At 40.9% G+C, this 21554-nt stretch overlaps 1 protein-coding gene across 2 annotated transcripts in view; it reads right to left on the bottom strand.

Moving 5' to 3' along the window:
* The window catches only part of LOC141108167 (ubiquitin carboxyl-terminal hydrolase 12-like), a 110942-nt gene that overhangs the window by 8897 nt on the left and 80491 nt on the right, over positions 1–21554 (bottom strand). The window contains exons 4-6 of one of the 2 annotated variants that reach the window (XM_073599485.1): positions 16278–16504; positions 15413–15466; positions 6129–6205 (exon numbers count right to left, since the gene is read on the bottom strand). In XM_073599485.1, the coding sequence (XP_073455586.1) occupies positions 6129–6205; positions 15413–15466; positions 16278–16504 (358 nt within the window). The remainder of the gene's footprint in view (positions 1–6128; positions 6206–15412; positions 15467–16277; positions 16505–21554) is intronic. The other variant, XM_073599486.1, reaches the window with a different exon arrangement.

Genomic DNA, 21554 nt, shown 5'->3' with positions numbered 1-21554 from the left:
AGTTTTACTGAAAGGATTGATTGTTTGCAGAACTCAATATATAAAACTCAAATTTACAAAAACAGAGACTCATCCCCCTTTCTCCCTCTGAACAGGTCACCTGGCGTTTCAATCAGAGGGGCAGTCCAGTAAACTACTTCAGCTTTGCACTCTTTAGAAAGCCCATTAAGCTCTCTTAAACCTGTGTTGTAGGTGAACCTTATATATTAAACATTTACAGGGAGAAAAAAAACAAACAAAAAACTTTTGTATTGAAAATCAAAAAACAAACAAAAACAAAACACAAATGTAAACATTTTAAAGGGGGAAAAAAGAGAACAGAGTCCAAACCATTAGCCCTCATGCACACAGGCTGTTAAAAAAACGTTATGAAAACGCCAGTATCTTTGCAGTGATTTTTTTAAACTTTTTTCAGCGTTTTTCAGCGTTTTTGCAATAGCGTTTTTGAGCGTTTTTCCGCGTTAGCGTTTTTGAGCGTTTTTTTTTTTTCAAATTTTTTTTTTTTTCAATGGATCAAAAACGCTAAAAAAACGTTGGTGAATGACGTTTTTGAGCGTTTTTTAGCGTTTTTACAGCTGAAAAACGTCTCTCAGAACCCACTGGTCCTGGGTTTTTTTTACAGTTTAAAAACGCCTATGCCACTTGCAGCTCAAAAACGCCTAGGTGGGCATGAAGCCATAGACTAACATAGACAGGCCTTTTTAAGCTGCAAAAAAAGCTCAAAAAAGCAGCTGTAAAAACGTCCGTGTGCATGAGGACTTATAATTTCCCTTTACAGAAGAACTCTGGGCAACATTTTTATTTCCCCATGCAATGGGGCTGTGCCCACACTGCACGGGTTAACTGCTCGTTTTTGTCTATGGGCTTGCAGAGCAGAGATATACTTACCTAATCAGCCGATCCTCTGAGTGCAAGACCGGTGCCCGCCACTCCTGCCCCCCCCCATACTAGTGCTCTTGTGAATGGACTGTTCTTGACGTCATCATGCCCGTAGACTGGACGTGAGGACAGCAGGAACAGTCCACCGCTTGACCTGGGGGAGTGCGTTTTTTTGGAGGATAGAAGGATCAGGGTAAGTATAGCTTTTCCTTGTGCCACTGGCAAAACAAGCAGTTAACCCATGCAGTACAGGCACAGCCCCACTGAAGGGGAAAATACAAAATTTGCCTGGAGTTCTTCTTTAAGAAAATATGTCAGGGACTGTGCAACCATATTACTGATGAGCAGACTTTTACTGAACATTTACTATATAATGCATATTGAGTGAGGATCCTACACACATTTCTGCAAAATCATCTGAAATAATTTGTGAATTATATTACAATTGTTAACTTGCAAAAAAAAAAAAAAATGGCATCTGTAAAATTCTGCTTATCCATATCCCATTCATATGACACGTTGACATTTATTATAGATAGGATTTGACAATTTTAAGCCACCATGGGGCCTCTGGTGCATTGTGTGAAAGTTCTGCAATACCAAAGCAAACCTGTCATAAGCACTAAAAAGAAGCTTTGTATCATCAGACAGGTTGCTTGCTCTCATAAATATATCTAGATTGGGGTTGGGAGGGTTTAAGACCTTATAGCTGGCTCCACTGTTTGGAAGAACAAAAATAAAGTGCAGGAAGGTGTCAGTGATGCAACATTTTATCATTATATAGTTTTGGAATTTTTATTTAACTATACAGTACTGTGCAAATGTTTTAGTCAGGTGTGAAGAAATGCTGTAAAGTAAGAATGTTTTCAAAAATATTTACTTTAATTATTTTATTTTTATCGATTAACAAAATGCAAAATGAGCAAACAGAAGAAAAATCTAAATCAAATCAACATTTGGTGTGACCACCCTTTGGCTTCAAACCAGCACACTTTGTATACTTGCAAAAAGTCAGGGATTTTGTAGGTTGAGAGCCAGATGTACGATTAACCAATTATATCAAGCATCTGCTAATGATCATCAATTTCATATGTAGGTTGAAGCACAGTCATTAACTGAAAAAGAAACAGCTGTGTAGGAGGTTTAAAACAGGGTACGGAACAACAAAACTCTACTACTAAGGTGAAGTTATGAAAGACAGTTTCATGTCACAGGACATACACCATGGCAAGACTGAGCACAGCAACAAGACACAAGGTAGGTATACTGCATTGGCCTCTCCCAGGCAAAGACTTCAAAGCAGACTGGGGTTTCAGATACAGTGGTCAGCCAAGGACACAATGCAGCAGGTGAAAGACATCATGCTTACCACCCTTTGACAACGGAAGATGTCCAGCAGTGCCACCAGCACAGAACTGGTGGAAACAAGTGGGAACCAGGTACATCATCTACTGTCTGGAAAAGTTTGGCCAGAAGTGGTCTTCATGGAAGAATTACAACTAAAAAGCCATACCTCCAACATGGAAACAAGGCTAAGCGACTCAACTATGCACGAAAACATAGGAACTGGGGTGCAGAAAAATGGCAGCAGGTGCTCTGGACTGATGAGTCAAAATTTGTAATACAGTGAAACCTTGGATTGCTAGTAATGTGGTTTACGAGCGTTTCGCAATACAAGCTATAATTTTTTTAAAATCCTGACTCGCTTTGTGAGCGTTGTCTTGCAAGACGAGCAGGATTTAAGCCACTGGGGTGTGCAGTACTGCATTTGGCCAGAGGTGCGGGTGACGCTCGGAGACACTCAGTTCCCTCCGGCGCCCCCGCAACTCTGGGCACATGCGGTACTGCATACACCGGCGCCCCCGCACCTCTGGCCACATACAATACTCCATAGACCAGCAGTAGCTGTGGAACCGATTATCGGCGTTTCCATTATTTCCTATGGGGAAACTCGCTTTGATATATGAGTGCTTTGGATTACAAGCATGCTTCTGGAACGAATTATGTTCGTAATCCAAGGTATTACTGTACTGTATTTGGCTGTAGCAGGAGGCAGGTTGTTCACTGAAGAGCTGGAGAGAGGTATAATATTGAGTGTCTGGAGGGAACAGTGAAGCATGGTGAAGGTCCCTTGCACATACAAGGCTGCATTTCTGCAAATGGAGTTGGAGATTTGGTCAGATCAATGGTGTCCCCAATGCTGAGAAATACAGGCAGATACTTATCCATCATGCCATATCATCAGGGAGGCGTGCGATTGGCCCCAAATTGATTCTGCAGCAGGACAATGACCACAAACATATAGCCAATGTCATTAAGAACCATCTTTAGTGCAAAGAATAGCAAGGAGTCCTGAAAATGATGATTTGGCCCCAACAAAGCCCTGATATCAACATCATCAAGTCTGTCTGAGATTACACGATGAGACAGAAGGATTTGAGGTAGCCGACATCCATAGAAGATCTGTTTGAACAACCTACCTGCTGAGTTCCTTCAAAAACTGTGTGCAAGTGTACCTAGAAGAAATGATGCCTTTTTAAATCCAAAGGGCGGTTACACCAAATATTGATTTGAACGAGGAGGAGGAGTTTGTAACTTTTTTAAAATGCGTTTTTCTGGATATTTTTGTTATTCTGTCTCTCACTGTTAAAATAAACCTACCATTAAAATTATAGACTGATCATTTTTGTGTCAGTGGGCAAACGTACAAAATCAGCAGGGGATCAAATACTTTTTTCCCTCACTGTAGAAGAGTGCCTGTTTGTTGTTCAAATATTAAACAGGGTCCTACTTGTTGTCAATGTATTGCCATGACTAAAATGATTCTTGCAGGTATTGTTATGGTTGTCCATATATATATATTGCCAGCCAAGATGAGTTTGGGCATCCTCCAAAACTCAACTCCAAGCCAAACTCGTGCTCATTTTTTACCCCAATGAGCTGTGGGCCAAAATCATTCCCATGCCTCAGCTCACATAAAGAAAGAGGTGGATGGCAAAGGGGAATGACTCAGTTCACAGGTCATTGGAGTAAAAAAAAAAAAACAATAGTTAATAGCTAGAGATGAGTTTGGAGGATGCCACAGCCCATTTCTAATTGTCAGGATTACCATTTGTTTGCCTATGAATTTTTAAGTTAGTGCTATTCATTTAGAGGTTTCTATAATTAAATCCACTACAAGCCCATCACTATCTACCGATCGACTTCTGTATAACCACCCTGCTGGGTGGTCCCTGCTCGATCTGCACTGCAGGCTATAGCCGGCAGCGCTGTTCAATGTATTCTAACAGCGGGTGAAGTCTCTCCACTGTCACAATACAAAGGCACTCTATGTAGATGGGGGAAATCAAGTAATATTACAAAAAAAAACCCCCAAAGACTCATACATGGGCTGCTTAAAGTAGAAGTAAACCCTCCTATCATTTTCAGCCATGAAAGCTGCCATCCTGGCCTGTTTTTAATCTTCAATGGCCATGATGCTGCACATTTGATCAGTTATGACACCAGCCATTGGATGGTTTGACAGTTTGATTGAGAGCACAACTAATGTGAGAGTTAGGGCTTGTTCACACTTGCCTAAATTTCTAACGCTCAACAAATGCTCCTATAGTGTTTGTATGGCGTTAGTATGGGTGTCAATGAGCTTTAGCATGGGTATTAGACAAGCGTTTTACAATCACTGAGTTAAAAATGCTCCCCAAATGACCTATGGCCAGTTTTGAAGCATTTGACATTAAAACTGCTCCATAAATCCCTATTCCATTACAGTAAATGAACAAATCTTGACGCTCCTCAACTGCCTGCCAGAGCATTTGTGAGGTGTTACCATAGACTTGAATGGGCATTGAAAGGCTTCAAAAGGCCTCCTGACTCAACATGAGGCTTCAATTTTGAAGCAACGCAATGCTAACGCTTAGTGTGAACAGCACTATGTGCTGTTTATTGTATCTTGAGCATAGGAGTTTGAGGGGCCTTTTTAACGCCTCCTCTTAATGCCAGTGTGAGCTCAGCCTTACATTCCGGAACACGCTGGGAATTTAACTTTTTTTAAACTGTTAAATCGATGGGTTTACTTTCACTTTAAGGTAATACCTGAGAAAAGAGACAGTAAATGCTACTAGAGATAAGCAAAAAAGGCCTTAAGAACAGACTGTGTATACAATGTAAATATATAAAATAATATAAACTTTAGTCAAAATGTAAATAGTATCAAACGTGTCCCAAATTGTGTCCACATCAAACATATAAATACCCTTGGCGAAATAAAATTATAGTAAACACTGCCACACTGTACAACTTCTTCAAAACCACAGAATCAACTTGAATCACCTGCTGATTGGCTAAATGTAACATTATTTTTGCGCTTTATGATAAATAAATAATAAAAAAAAAAAAGTTAATTATCTCTTCCATTTACAGTTTTGTCCTTAAAAGCATTTAGCTTTTTCAATACTACAGACATGCCGCATCATATATTTAACTTTTGATTTCCTGCAGTTGCATTTTAATCCCTTAAAGCATTTGTTAACCCAGAAAAAAAAATTAAAAAAAATAAAATGTATCCTGCTCCTTTAACCCTTTCAATGCCAAGTCCGTATGCCGTACGGACCTACAGAAGTGCCCACAGGTGGCCAAGTCAATACAGCATACGGACCTAATTTCTCCCTCTCCTATAAGCTTATGGTCACTTCAATGACCATAAGCTTATATCAGAATTGTTCAGCAGACATTTGCGCAAATAACACAGGGTCTAAAAAAATCTGTAGCACCTTCTTTTTATTCTACATCATGTGCTTTCAGAAGATATATGGTTTGGGGGTCTTTACAAACTCTGAAAGTTATAACTGAAAAATAACAAGGCAAAGGAAAAATTGCAAACAATTTAATTGAAAAACGGTCTGGCCACCTGAGTGTACAAAATGAAGCACAGAGCCTGGCAGCGAAAGGCTTAAAATAGTATATGCAATTTTTTTTTTTTATTGATCTGAAAAAATCAATTACAGGTATGGAGATTTTCACTTTATAGTTACAGCTTTGGATAAGCATTCTTTTACAAAATCCCTGCCGTGCCAGACCAGTAATTTATTGATGTCTTTGTACAATGTAAGCAAAGTCAAAACCCCCCATACCATTCTGCCCAGGAAGGTGTTCTACTTCAGGAGACAGGGATTCTCATACTGGAAATACATCCCACAGAGAGCTGACAATGTAAAGTTCACATGCATCACGGCTTGTGACTTGTGACTCACCTTAAGCAGTGTGTAATGGAAGTATTTTGTTCCACATCCACAGAGAGATCTAAGAAATCTTCATCTTTGCTACTAACCTTGAGAAGGACATAAAAAAAAAAAAAAAAGAAACACAAATAAAAAACTGTTACATACAAATCACAGTATTTACATAGAAAGGACAGGAAAATAAATGTTTCAGAACTGGATTGCTTTCCTCTTATTGCTTCAACAATGGCCTAAGGATATTGCTAGATGTGAAGGGCAAGCTTTTGTAACCTATATTGTACGCACATGGTATGTACAACATTTTATTTTAAAACCAAAAGGCTTGCTTAGTACATGAGTCACAGTAAACCATAGTAAACCAGGTACTTATATAGCGCCGTCAATTTACGCAGCGCTTTACATATACATTGTACATTCACATCAGTCCCTACCCTCAAGGAACTTGCACTCTAAGGTCCCTAACTCACATTCATATATACACATACTAGGGACAATTTAAACAGGATCCATCTAACCTAACAGCATGTCTTTGGAGTGTGGGAGGAAACCGGAGTACCCGGAAGAAACCCACGCAGCTACGGGGAGAACATGCAAACTCCAAGCAGGCAGTGTCATGGTTGGGATTCGAACCAGCAACCCTGTGCCGCCCCTGAAGTCAAAAGTCACACAGTTTAAGTTGTGACATCAGGACTCATTTCTTAGCTGTCAAAGAGAAACCTGACCATTGCCCTGAGCAAACAATCCAATGATACTTAAATTAATTTGTGAACTGGACAGATTGCTCACTGCTATAGAGGCCGTTCTTTTTTTTCCCAGACAGGCTGATCAATCAGACTGCTCAGACAGAATTAGGATCTCTCATCTCTGAACACTTAAATAAGGCTATTTATTTAATCTGAGAGCCTGTAAGCAGTTTCCTGACTGAACAATGAAGGTGCAGCACCACCCAGATAAAAGTCATCACATACTTCTTCTAAAAGTCTTCCACTGTTATACTGACAACACTGTACAAGGAGGCAGAGGTCCACTATGTTCATCATGCTGCCAATACCTTTCACTATGCTGCACAGAGCAGACCCAATCCTCCTCTTCTTGGGTGTTCCACCGGGCACCGGGCCCCTCCCCCTTGCTGAATGCCCCCATAGAAATTAACTTGCTATGGGGACACTCGTGCGGCTGGCTCTGTGTGTCCGTGCTTGGCCTCTTCACTGGCTGTGACTGACAGTAGCAAGAGCCAATGGCTTCTGCTGCTGTGTCTGAACCAATGAGGAGGGAGAGAGGTTGGAGAGCCTCTGCTCTAACACATTGCTGGATCGAGATCGGGTTTAGGTAAGTATAAGGGGGGGGGGCGAGCTGCTTGCAGAAGGTTTTTTACCTTAATGCTTTGGCACTAACACCTCTTCAGTTACGAAGACGAGTACAGCTGGGACCAGGGGTTGGGAGAGTGTACTGATGTTATTTGACCTTTTCATTTTTTTTCTGAAAAGGCGAACTTAAACTTTAAAGTGGTTCTAAAGTCAGGTTTTTTATCTTAATGCATTTACATTAAGATAAAAAACCTTCAATGTGCAGCAGCCCCCCCTCATACTTACCTTAGCCCATCTCGATCCAGCGATGTTGCACGAGTGTCTCACGTGGCCCCGGACTCTTCCTTCTCATTGGCTGAGACAGCAGCGGGGCGCCATTGGCTCCCGCTGCTGTCAAAGTTAGTGAGGCAATAAGGAGAGTGAGGGGGCAGGGCTGAACCCTGACTCAGTGCCTGAATGGACACAGAGCAGCGGCTCGGTTGCCCCCATAGCAAGCTGCTTGCTATTGGGGCAGGATGGAGGAGCCAGCAGTGCCTGGGAGGGGCCCGAGAAGGAGGATCTGGGCTGCTCTGTGCAAAACCACTGCACAGAGCAGGTAAGTATAACATGTTTGTTATTTTTAAATGAAAAAAAAAAAATGAGACTTTAGTATCACTAACCTGCAGATATCAGACTAATGCCCTGTACACATGGTTGGACATTGATCGGACATTCCGACAACAAAATCCATGGATTTTTTCCGACGGGTGTTGGCTCGAACTTGTCTTGCATACACACGGTCACACGAAGTTGTCGGAAAATCTGATCGTTCTGAACGTGGTGACGTAAAACACGTACATCGGGACTATAAACGGGGCAGTAGCCAATAGCTTTCGTTTCTTAATTTATTCTGAGTATGCGTGGCACTGTGTGCGTCGGATTTGTGTACACACGATCGGAATTTCCGACAACGGATTTTGTTGTCGGAAAATTTTATAGCAAGCTCTCAAACTTTGTGTGTCGGAAATTCCTATGGAAAATGTGTGATGGAGCCTACACACGGTCGGAATTTCCAACAACAAGGTCCTATCACACATTTTCCATCGGAAAATCCTATCGTGTGTACAGGGCATCAGCCTTCATGTACACTGCTGTTGGTAAACGGACGTTTGGAAGCAGTTGGGTGTTTTTTTTCAGCTGCCCCTGAACTCTCCTCTATGTTATCTGATCATGTACATGTACACAGGGTCATTTATAATCATTTATAGGCAGTTGAGTTTAGAAGCATTTTTTGGAAAGCAAAAAAAAAGCTTTCAGGGCGGATGTTCAAAGTCATTTGAAACGACAAACACCTGTAACAGCTTGTAAACGTGGTAACTCATTTAGCCACGTTTCATTTACAGGCAGTTTTAATTCTTGACCATTTTGAAAAAAGAAACAAACAAAAAAATGCTTCTAAAACGCAAAACGCGGCATGTAAACGTGGGAAAACAGATGTTTTTAAACTCTGGATACCATCTGTCAAGTTAAATCGTTCAGGAGAGGTTGTAAAACTTCCCGTGTATATTGAGTCTTAGAGTGGTAGGTTATATGTGAGCCAACCAGCCTTTAATGCATTGTGCTGCCAATCTAAAATCCCTCGTGTTTCTTGAGCAAGCAACACATGACGCAAGAAAAGGAAACAAATGGTGACAATTAGGGCTGAAACAACTAATCGATAACTTATCGATTATGAAATAATCGATTACTATTTTCATAATCGAATAATCGGCCAGTAACATAATGGGGTTAAAAAAAGCTAAAATTAGTCCTTTATAGTGCAAAAAGAGCAAATCGCTACTGTAAATATTACTTTCACTGTTCTACAGTAAAAAAAAAATGAACCCCCTTATATTAGCGATAATCTGCTTTTTTTTTTTTTTTTTTTGTACTATAAAGGGCTAATTTTAGTTTTTTTTAACCCCATTATATTACTAAACATCTTAGACCTGGTTCACATCTATGTGTTTTTTGGTGCTTTTTGCAGAAACGCACTACAGTTCATTTACATGGTTTCCTATGGGACAAGTTCACATCTGTGCTTTTTTCAGCCACTGCGTATTTGGAAAGGGTCAAGGACTTTAAACGCAAAACGGTGCTTTTTTGGTTTAATATACTTCAATGGAGAAGCTGCAGAAGAGCATGTAATGTGTTTTTGCAGCAATTTGATTTTTTTTAATCTGCTCAACGACAAAAAAAAATGCAAAAACGCAAATCGCAGCAAAATTACGTGTGCAAAAATCACAACGCACAGCAAAAAGCACTGCAGAAACAGATCAAAAGCAAACTGCATAGGTGTGTACCAAGCCTTATGCTGGCCACACGGATCAATTTTCAGACGAGAATATTCAGACAAAAAAATCTTTGTACGTTCGCTGAATGAAAGAATGTTGTTTTTAACGTTCTGTTTTTAAAACAAATATAAATTTCTGAACGAAAATCACATACACTGTCTGAAAATTCCCTTGACCAAGAAGTTTTCTATTATTCCCTAATTTTCCCGTCACTATGGTTGAAAATGAATGTCGATTTTACCCCACTAATGATTAGAAAATCGAACGAACGTTCTTAAAATTAGTTTTTTTTTTTTAAGGAAGACATTTGTTTTTTTTTTAAATAAAAAAATGTGATCTGAGTCTTATGATATTTACCAGATTCACCCTTTAATAGTATATACAGTATATCTTCTCTATCAGTATATACAGTATCTCTCTCCTCTAATAGTATATACAGTACATCGCCTCTAATAGTATATACAGTATATCTCTCCTCTCATAGTATATACAGTATATCTCTTATAATAGTATATACAGTATATCTCCTCTGTTATTCTCAGCGTGGATTAGATATTTTGCTCCCTAACCATATAGTTGGTTATTTATATTTACCACTGCATAGAAATATTTAAGAATAAATTGCCTTTTTTTAAAACTTTACAAATTAACTAAATTATACACCGCACTTTTTTTTTTTTAAAGGTTATTACCCGATTAATCGAAACAATAATCGGCCAAATAATCGATTATGAAAATAATCGTCAGTTGCAGCCCTAGTGACAATAAGCTGTTTATGCATTATGGCAGTGAGATGTGAATAGCAAGAATGCCTAAATAAAATTGAATCAATATGTACAGTATTATACACATACACACACTAAGAGCTGGTTCACACTGGGACGACTTGTCAGGCAACTTAGCCGCCTGACAAGTCGGGTCCCGTTCTGTACAATGGAACCATTCTAACAGGAGCGACTCAGTGTGAACCAGCTCTGAGCATGACCAATAAAACAAACAAAACAAACAAAACAAAAAACAGGTTACTCTCTGTACACAAAGCAAACAAATAGATGCCTTCTAAAGGCCAGCAACAGTATGTGCAAAATCCAGTACATACACACACCTTAAAATCCCACACTTGTGTATACTGTAATTAAATCTACATTGGACTGTTTTAAACCAATTCAGAATACAGAGATACACTCGTATGTTCACTTTAAAAAATGAATGAAATCATTTCACACTGCAGCAGATCCTCCCAAATTTGTTTCTACTTAGTATCTATGTACATATCCATCACAATCGACTGCTTAAAGTAGAACTCAAGGTTTACTTTGACTTTAGTTAGTTTGTTCTAACGAATGCCGCCGCTATATGCGCTGTACTATGCTGTAGTAGCATTACCTACATACAATAGCTGGTGCTCTGATCCACCTCAGTATGGGCGACGTCTTGTCTGCTGTTGGAACTAAATCCAGACAGCCCGAATGCTTTTCTGCCATCCAGAAGTGCCCTTGTATTTTTATCAATGAATACAGGGCTTCCTCTGAGCGTGGTAGACGTCATCTGCCCCTCCTCTCTAACTCAGTCTATCATCTGCCCCTCCTCTCTAACTCAGTCTATCAGAAGAAGCCCTGTATACTTTAATAAAAATATAAGGCTTCTCCCGAATGGTAGTTTGTTGGGGCCACTTTGGCCTAAATTAACTACTTAAAGTAAAATCCAAACCCAGAACTTTACTTATAGGGCTTATTCACATGGGAATATGCGTATTTTCTGCACAGAACACAGGTTCTTTCTGGTAAAGCTAGAAGAAGATCCTGTGTATAATATGGGCCTAAAGTACTCATGTTTAGACATATACAATTTCAATTTCACTCCAATGAATGACGTGTACGTACGCAACATCTGCAGATCTTCGCAATCTTTGGCGCAGCTGTGTCCTACTTTCCTGTTCATAGCTAAATGCAGCACACATTTTCACATGTGGACACGGCTGTGTGTATGGGCTCAGTGATTACTATAGTGCAGTGTTTAGGTGCACACAACTTATGGAAATGTAGCATTTTCTTCTGCCTGTGTGAACAAGGCCTCAAGAAGTCTCATCAGCAATAAAAACATACTGCAGGCTTATTATCTTTGTTTGTAAAAATAAATGCTGAACAATTCACCAGTAATTCACATCTAGCTGGTTACTATTACTGCCTGTCAGCTTCTACCCTGTATAAAGTCCGATTTGTGGGTTTCCTCTGTTACTAAGACCCCTTTCACACTGGAGACGTTTTTTAGGTGCATTAGCGCTAAAAATAGCACCCGTAAAGCGCCTGAAAAAAGCCCAAGTGCTTTCACACTGTAGCACTGCGTTGGCAGGATGTCAAAAACAGTCCTGCAAGCAGCTTCTTTGCAGCGCTGTAGGAGCGATGAATACACGGCTCCTAACGCATCCCTGCCCACTGAATCAAAGGGCAGCGCATCTTTTCAGGCGGTTTTAACCCTTTTTCGGCCGCTAGCGGGGGTTAAAAGCGCCCCGCTAGCGGCCGAAAAGTGCTGCAAAGACAAAGGTAAAGCACCGCCAATGGCTCCCGCTGCTGTATCTGAGCCAATGAAGAGGGAGAGACCTGAGAGCACTACTGTTCTCATGCACATCACTGGATCGAAATCGGGCTCAGGTAAGTATAAGGGGCTGGGAGCTGCTTGCAAAACGTAAAAAAAACTTCTGCCTTTGGAACCACTTTAAATGGTACAGACAGTATAATCAAACTACCTGTTGAAAATATTTTACTTCAGCGTTACAAATACGGCTAAATATACATTTTTTATTCCGCTTCCCAAACCTGTATGGAAAAACATGCTTTTCACACATTTATTGAGTCAGTAAAAAATGTCACTGTATCTTGAAATTTTTAGCGTTCCAGTTTTAAAGGGTCATTTTAACTTTTAGACGTGATAATGTAAAACTTACAAGTATGTGTTTTACAGAGGCCACATTTTGTTTAAATGCTGCATTGTCTGAAAAAGGTCATGTCCATTTTTTGATGCATTGACCATTGAACCATATCCTTCGATAGCAAAGTTTTTCAACCTTTTTCAGCCAAGACACCCTTTAAAAGGAGAAGTCCAGCCTGAGCTAGTTTGGCTGGGCTTCTCCTATGGGTCACAGGAGTGCAATCCGTTTTGCACTCCTGTGACACGTTTTCAGCAGAGAGCGGGCTGAAGTCCTCTCTCTGCTGACGTCACCAAGATCAGGCCAAGCACCGCGGCATCACGACAAAGTCTGGATCTGCCAGGTGCCGCTGAGAGCCTGAGATGTCCGCTCCCCGCCCCTCCACAGCTCAGCGCTCCAGTGAGTGGGGGGGGAGCGGGCAGAGCGAAAAGCTGCTGATTGACAGTCAGCAGCACCATCGGCGATGTTCGATGGCTCGGTTCTCAGTAGGTGCCGGGGGACCGATGCTGCATCCACTTAGGCAAGTATAAAACTGAAAAGAAAAATCTTACTTCTCTCTTAAAATTATGCACAACTAACAGTTTTACAGAATACAGCAAAATCCAGACACATATGATACACATTATTATAGTGATTTATTCCTCCAAAGCAAATACAACCTTTGCACACTAGTACTGACTAGTACGTCAAAGTTTCTCTTCTCACTTAGTTTCTCTCCCTCACTCAGCTAATGTGACCCCAGCGCTGATGGAGACGAGCATGGGAGGGGTAAACAAGGATGTTGTGCAGGTGCCCAACGTCCTCCCTAGCAACAGGTGACATCATAGGTTTATAGGACACCAGTAGCTAGAAGGTTGTAATGGTGTGGCTTTGTGTAACTAAAAGGCAGGATTCATCCACGCACTGGCTTGTATACAATTTTAGGGCAATTTTTAAGCAATTTGCCAAGGCACTACTGAAGAAACCTGAAAAAAGCTGCTCTATAGTGTGTACTTGTCTCAATCCAGAGCACTGTTATTTCTGTCTGCTGCTTCATTCCTCTGCTATCTGCATGAGTCACTTCTGACAAGTTATCCTGATTGCACCATCCATTACTTTTGGGCAACAGTGGTCTCAAAGGAAGAAGACTCAGCAGGATTCTGCAGTTGCAAGAATAACGTAAAAGGGCCAGAGTGAATTTGCTCAAATGCATAATGACAAGCCACAATAATTCTGAGAGACTGTCCTTTGGACAGATGAGACAAAACTAAAGCTTTTCGGCAAGTCACATAAGCTTTATGTTCACAGATTGAAAAACAAAAAAAACCTGACATGCAGTCTGGAGAAAGCACTCTTCAAACCTGAGCCAGCTGGAGCTGTTTGCTCAAGAGTGGGACAAACTATCTGTTGGCAGGTGCAGAGGCTCAGTGAGAAATTACTTGTTAGCAGTGATTGTCTGCACGGTTGTGCAACAAAATATTTGGTTAAGGGACCCACCAATTTTGTCCATGCTATTTTCATTTTTTTTTTACTTAATAAATTTGTTAAAATAATTTGTTGAATCAAAAATTAAGCAAAGTCAGATTTTTATTAGACATGGAATAAACAATAATGGATGCCAATTACATTTGTCACAAAATTGGAATTTTCTTTTTCATGGAAGGGTATCAAAAATGTTGTCCACATCATAGCTATAACGATCATTAAAACAATGCATTTTGAAAAAGCTCAGTACAGCTTTTTAAATTTTTTTTTACTGAGCTAAAATACAGCCCATTAACTGTAATGTGCCTATACACACATGCGCGTAAACAAGCACCATGCATTCTTTGGTTAAAAAAAAAAAAAATCGTCATTTTTGGTCAGTAATTTATGCCTAATACGCGCAAATGCTCATTTGTATATTGTGCAGAACAAGAACGCGAGAATAAATTTGTGTGAAAATGCACAAAAGCATATAAGCGAAAATGCGCAAATATATACAAAAAAAAACGTCTGAAATTACATCTGAAAAAGTAGATGTTCAAACAAGAGTATCATGTACAAGAGGCCTTATGCCCCGTACACACGGTCGGACATTAATCGGTCATTCCGACAACAAAATCCTAGGATTTTTTCCGACGGATGTTGGCTCAACTTGTCTTGCATACGCGCGGTCACACAAAGTTGTCGGAAAATCCGATCATTCTGAACGCGGTGGCGTAAAACACGTACGTCGGGACTATAAACGGGGCAGTAGCCAATAGCTTTTATCTCTTTATTTATTCTGAGCATGCGTGGCACTTTGTGTGTCGGATTTGCGTACACACGATCGGAAATTCTGACAACGGATTTTGTTGTCGGAAAATTTTATAGCCTGCTCTCAAACTTTGAGTGTCGGGTGTCGGAAAATCCGATGGAAAATGTGTGATGGAGCCTACACACGGTCGGAATTTCCGATAACAAGGTCCTATCACACATTTTCAGTCGGAAAATCCGACCGTGTGTACGGGGCATTACAGTGTTAAAAACTAAACGTGAACTTAAACAACCTGATAGTCAGGAGCATATCGAGAAGCTAGTACTCAAGAAATTATTGAAACATACTAGTTCAGATTAGGCTCTGAACCAGGGAGCTAATTGAAAAAAAAAAAAAGTTACTACTAGAGAGCCTCAAAAAAAGCCCTGTCTACTGTGGCAGGCTTTACGGTTCTCAATTAACTGCGAGGGGACTGGTGAGCGCTCTCATAATTCAATGATTCTTCCTGGAAGTCAGTAACTGTTGGCCCTTACTGGAGGTACGGGAAGACCGCTGTACTGAGAGTCTGCAGGAGCCGGATTTTGCACCTGCGAGAAAGAAAAAATAAATGCACAAAAAAATAAAAAATAAAAAAAAGCATTTTTTTTTTGTTTAAAAAATAAACTTATCCTTTAATCTACTAGAGCCAGAGTTAATAGTCGGTATTTTGAATGCTTTCAGTATTCACATTCTCTTACAGGCCGGAGGAAGGGTCAGTGAACTACAAGTACAGTGACATCACCTCAGCTGTGCAACTACAAGCTACTCTGGTGAGGTGGTAAACAAGACCTGTTGTTTTTTCATGCACAGATTCCTGTGAATGAGTGATACGGCTGTGTGGGTGGAGCCATGCACAGTTGTACAGATTCTAAATTTGATAGTAGATAAGAGGGAGAAGAATCCTTGGCTACTGTAAGAGGGCATAGCGGTTGCTGACCATAACCAATGTTCATGTGACATCCTAAATATGGGTATAACATGAAACATGCTAAGACAGGTGGAGTTAGCCTTTAACTGAATTACTTACCAACAACTATTTCCCATAGATTCTGATGATCTGACTTCCAGGATTTTCAGACTGAAATTCTACATTATGGAGAAGACTGAACCACCTTCTGGTTTAGCAGAAGACGTGAAACACCTTGTACAGGAGGAGTAGGTTGCATCCAGCGTTAGAAACATCTCACAGGTGGTTGGGCTGATCCTATGAAACTATACAATCTTTCATTGCAATGATTATGTTGTTTCCAACTATCAACTCCTGTATCTCTAAGAGCTCACAGAAATAGATCATCTTTCACATTGTACACTAAAGCCCACTGCATGGGCCATCACAGTTTAGTTCTGTCAGTAACTTACAGTTTCACAGTTAAGACATCTGGTTTCATTGGTTAGAGTTCCCTGGAAGATCTCGTGAACCCAGGTGAGGTCAGGCTTATCAGGTTCCTGGAGCTCCAGGCTCCCATTCTGCAGCTTGCCATTCTGGGTCTCCTGTTTCTTCTCCTCTTGCAGCAGGTCAGCAATAGTGTTAAGAAGGTAGTTTAGAAATTCATGAGCATCCTGTTGCATGTAGTTGTCAAACAGTTCTGTACAAAAAAAATAAAAAAACAATTGTTCAAAACCAGGTTACATTCTTTTATTAATTAGGGTTATCAGCAGAATTGCCAAACCAATAGCACAGATTTATAACTGTTTTACAAATGTAAATAATTCAACCATGTCAGGATCTAAGCTTGCCATCTCATGCGAATCATTAACTGATCACCCCTTTCAAATGCTCTTCGTTATTTGGAAATGCATTATTTACATAAGGTTAGAAAAGCAAATAATCTGTTTAGTAAAACTGTTCCAAGCCTCAGATAACAAGGTTGTATTGCCTAAACACAACCTTTAACTTGCTAAGTAATGCTAACAATAAAAGACATCAGACTATTTTCTATTTGAATTCCTCTCCTATCCAGTACTCTGGGTTACTCAATGTTCCATTAATAAAAACATTTTTTTAGCACAGTACAAACCCGCTCTAGATTTTGTCTGTGCCTTAATGGATGTTTTACAGCAGGGGTCTTCAAACTATGGCCCTCCAGTTGTTCAGGAACTTCAATTCCCATCATGCCTAGTAATGTCTGGGAATGTCAGAGTTTTACAATGCCTCATGGGAAGTGTAGTTTTGCAACAGCTGGAGGGCCGTAGTTTGAGGATCCCTGTTTTACAGTTTAATAAAGGCGAGCTATCACCAATATTTCAATTTGTACAAAACACATTTCACCACTAGAGTGCAGTGCTGTACATGAATTCTACTGAATAGATGAACCAACAGCCTACATTATGTAATTTACTTGTACTAACAAGTTTAGGGAAGAAAATACATTTTTGAGATTTTAGTTGATTGATTTATTTAGAAAGCTTTAAAATTACTTGATAAAGAACTATCCCCCCCCCCTCCCCCCCAAGACCTTCAAGGACCTCTCAAATAGTGATAGAAAAAAAAGAAGAAATGAATAGTAATAATATTAACAATAATTAATATTATAATAATAATAATAATAATATATTGTATTTATTTTTTACAAAAGGTGGAATTTTCTCTTAAAGCGGTTATATACCTAGAACAAAAAAAAAAAACCTATAAAGGCAAAAGGCATAATGAGCTAGTATGCACCGTAATGTAATGTGCTTAAGGGGTATACAACCACTTTAATGTCTTCATTGAAAAAGTTGTTTTCTTATTTTGCATCAATACAGTAGTCACAAATTAGTGCAACATTTCAAAACAATGACATTTTGCAAAAAAAAGTTCACTTGTTACTTTTTTTTGCATTTGCATTTGAACCTGTGAAGCATTGCAACTATGATTAGAGGATCACAGGTGCAATGGTCTGGCTCCCGCAGGCTATTTCTCCACCTCCAGTCCATACCAAGGTACAGATCTTTAGCTATGGAACTGCAGGAAGTACCAATGGACTTCTAGTGTGGTAATTGCACTTGTGCTCCACTGAGAACTATAGTCCTTCTGCCGCTGTGGCAGATGGAACTTCTTTTTTCATGCCTAACCCTCTGTGAATGAATGACCCAACTGTGTGGGCAGAGCCACGCACAGCCACGCTGAATTCAAATTTCACAGGAGTTGGCAGTAGAAGAACCCTGCAATTATACAAGCAAGGTGGGGGAGCTATTAAGGGGGTGAGGGGCTGTGCATGTTGACCAGGTTTCATCTTACACCCTAAATATGGGTGCAGCATGAAACATGGTCAGAAAGGTGGTGTTGGCTTTAAAATGTACAAGTGACAAAAACTTTGCTTGATGTAAAAAAGACCCACAGAGACTCATAGGCATTCAAAAGATCTAATGAAGAAATGCAAATCCCTACTACCTTCAGATGATAACTGCTGTTCATAAATACCGGTATATGGTGCTAAATTAGTAAAAAAAAAAATCTTAGCCATTAATATATGTAAAATTATATTTTTTCTTTTTTTGATCTCCAGTGGTCTGATCTATAAATGACCAGCATAGCACAATGTATTCCATTAACTCTTCAGCTTATTTACCGCAACAGGTTCATTTACAGTAGGTATTCTTTGTCGCAGCAGATGAATGCTTTAACATAGCTTACCACCTATCGTGTTTTATACATTTAAGCAAAATTCCATACAACAGTCTAGACATATGTAAAAGATATTTAGAGTGCTTAGAGGTAATCAGTTGGAAGTGGAAAACATTTCCATAAAATGTCAGTGATTACTGCATAAACAGATATTTGGAACTAAAGTCACGGGGAGGGGAAATGAGTCATGTAAGAAATGGGTCAAGAAAAGGAGGCGCTGATGTGGATAAAGAGTGCAGAAACTTCAGCTTGTTTAAAACACTTCAGATCTGCGCTATAGCTCAATGATGGCTACAGCGCGGACCTGCTTTGCCGGGACTACGTCTACTGACGTCGTCCCATGCACCAGCGGCCTGCGCACCCCCTGCAGGGCACGTGCGGCGCTCTGTGATCAGCGAGTCTATGAAACTCGCCTTATCACAGATAGGAGTAAGGGTTCGATCCCGACCCATTACCACGTGATCAGCTGTCTGCCAATGACAGCTGATCATGCGATGTCAACAGAGCCAGTAATCGGCTATTTTTTCTCCTTGTGCTGACCGCGTGAAGAGGGAAGAAAAAGCCTATCACCGGCGGCCGTGAGAGGGACATCAGTCCCGATCTCGTCGAGCTGCTGCAGATCCTCAGTGCCCACCTGTGCCCCCTGCCAGTGCACCTAGCAAAAGGCAGCAGTGCCGCCTACCAGTGCCCACCAGCGCCACCCATCAGTGCCCACAGTGCCACCTACCAGTGCCCACAGTGCCACCTACCAGTGCCCACAGTGCCACCTACCAGTGCCCACAGTGCCACCTACCAGTGCCCACAGTGCCACTTATAGGTGCCCACAGTGCCACTTATAGGTGCCCACAGTCAGTGCCTGAACAGTGCTGCACATCAGTGCCATCTATCAGTGCCCATAAGTGCTGCCCATCAGTGCCACCTTTCAGTGCCACCCATCAGTCCCGCCTTAACTGTGCCTATCAATGCCACCTTAACTGTGCCTATCAGTGCCCATCAGTGCAGCCTATCAGTGCCGCCTCATCAGCGCATATCAATGAAGGAGAAAAATTACCTGTTTGCAAAATTTTATAACAATCTATGAAACATGATTTTTTTTTTTTTTTCAAAATTCTCCATCTTTTTTTGTTTGTTTAGCAAAATATAAAAATCCCAGCTGTGATTAAATACCACCAAAAGAAAAAATAGCTCTATTTGTGGGAAAAAAATGATAAAAATTTCATTTGGGTACAGTGTTGTATGACCGCGCAATTGTCATTCAAAGTGCGTCAGCGCTGAAAGCTGAAGATTGGTTTGGGCAGGAGGGGGGGTTTAAGTGCCCAGTAAGCAAGTGGTTAAAAAAAAAAAAAAAGAATCAGCTTAAGGTGAATCTGTGGGGGAAAGCATGTTCAAGCTGTACTTACCTTGAATAGATGGTACAGCTGGTACAACTGCCTGCATGTTGTCACCACAATCCCAGGTTGGACCCCCTTTTGCCCTCAGAACTGCCTTAATTCTTTGTGGCATAGATTCAACAAGGTGTTGGAAACGTTCCTCAGAGATTTTGGTCCATATTAACATGATAGCATCACACAGTTGCTGCAGATTTGTCGGCTGCACATCCATGATGCGCATCTCCCATTCCACCACATACCAAAGGATTGAAATCTGGTGACTGGAGGCCATTGGAGTACCTCATTGTCATGTCCAAGAAACCAGTTTGAGATGATTTGAGCTTTGTGACATGGTGCATTATTCTGCTGGAAGTTGCCATCAGAAGATGGGTACACTGTAGTCATAAAGGGATGGACACGGTCAGCAAAAATACTCAGGTAGGCCGTAGCATTTAAACAATGCTCTATTGGTACTAAGGGGCCCAAAGTGTGCCAAGAACATTTCCCCCACACCAATACACCAGCCTGAACCATTGATACAAGGCAGGATGGATTCATGCTTTCATGGTTACGCCAAATTCTGACCCTACCATCTGAATGTCAGAGCTGAAATCAAAACTCATCAGACCAGGCAACGTTTTTCCAATCTTCTATTGTCCAATTTTGGTGAGCCTGTGCTATCTGTAGCCTTAGATTCCTGCTCTTAGCTGACATGAGTGGCACTCGGTGTGATCTTCTGCTGCTGTAGCCCAATCTGCTTCAAGGTTCGACGTGTTGTGCATTCAGAGATGGTATTCTGTAGGGTTGTCCCGATACCGATACTAGTATCGGCACCGATACCGAGCATTTGCCCGAGTACTTGTACTCGGGCAAATGCTCCCGATGCTTCCCCCGATACCTAGGGGACAGCTGTGATCGGCGCGTGGGGGAGTTACAAGATTCTCCCCCAGCGGCTTTCACCAGCTTTAGTGACATACAGCGGTGATCGCTCACAGCTGACTGTCACTGCATCCTCCTCCGTGCCCCCTCCGTTCCTCTGTGCCTCTCCGCTGTCCCCTGCATTCCTCTCTCCTTATCTGTCCCCCTCCGTTCCTCTCTCCTTATCTGTCCCCTCCGTTCTTCCCCTCAGTTCCTCCGTCCTCCCCCTCCTTCCTTTGTGTATGGATAGAGTCAGCTGACTCTGTCCATTCACATAACTGAAACATTGTAATCTCCTGTGATTACGATGTGTCAGTTTATGAATGGAGAGAAGCTGGGGAATCTCTATCCTCTGTCTTTCTCTGTCTCAAGGGGGAGATATCAGAGGTATGTTAAGACCCCTGATATCTCACCAAAGCCCCCCAAAAGGGCTGATTAAAAAAAAAAAAAAAAACAATAAAGAATAAAAAAATATTATTGTAAAAAATAAAAATTGTAAAAAAAAAAACAAAAAAACACACACACATACAACGTCCCCCCCCCCCCCCAAAAATAGCAAAAAAAAACCTGTCACGTGACATTAAAAAAAAAGTATCGGCGAGTACTTGAAAAAAAGTATCGGTACTTGTACTCGGTCCTAAAAAAGTGGTATCAGGACAACCCTAGTATTCTGCATACCTTGGTTGTAACGAGTGGTTATTGGAGTTACTGCTGCCTTTCTATCATCTCGAACCAGTCTGC

The sequence above is a fragment of the Aquarana catesbeiana genome, linkage group LG09, assembly GCF_042186555.1.
Source record: "Aquarana catesbeiana isolate 2022-GZ linkage group LG09, ASM4218655v1, whole genome shotgun sequence".
In the NCBI taxonomy this organism is placed as follows: Eukaryota; Metazoa; Chordata; class Amphibia; order Anura; family Ranidae; genus Aquarana; species Aquarana catesbeiana.
Note: the sequence above shows the minus strand (reverse complement) of the source record. Positions and strands in the feature narration are given on the sequence as shown.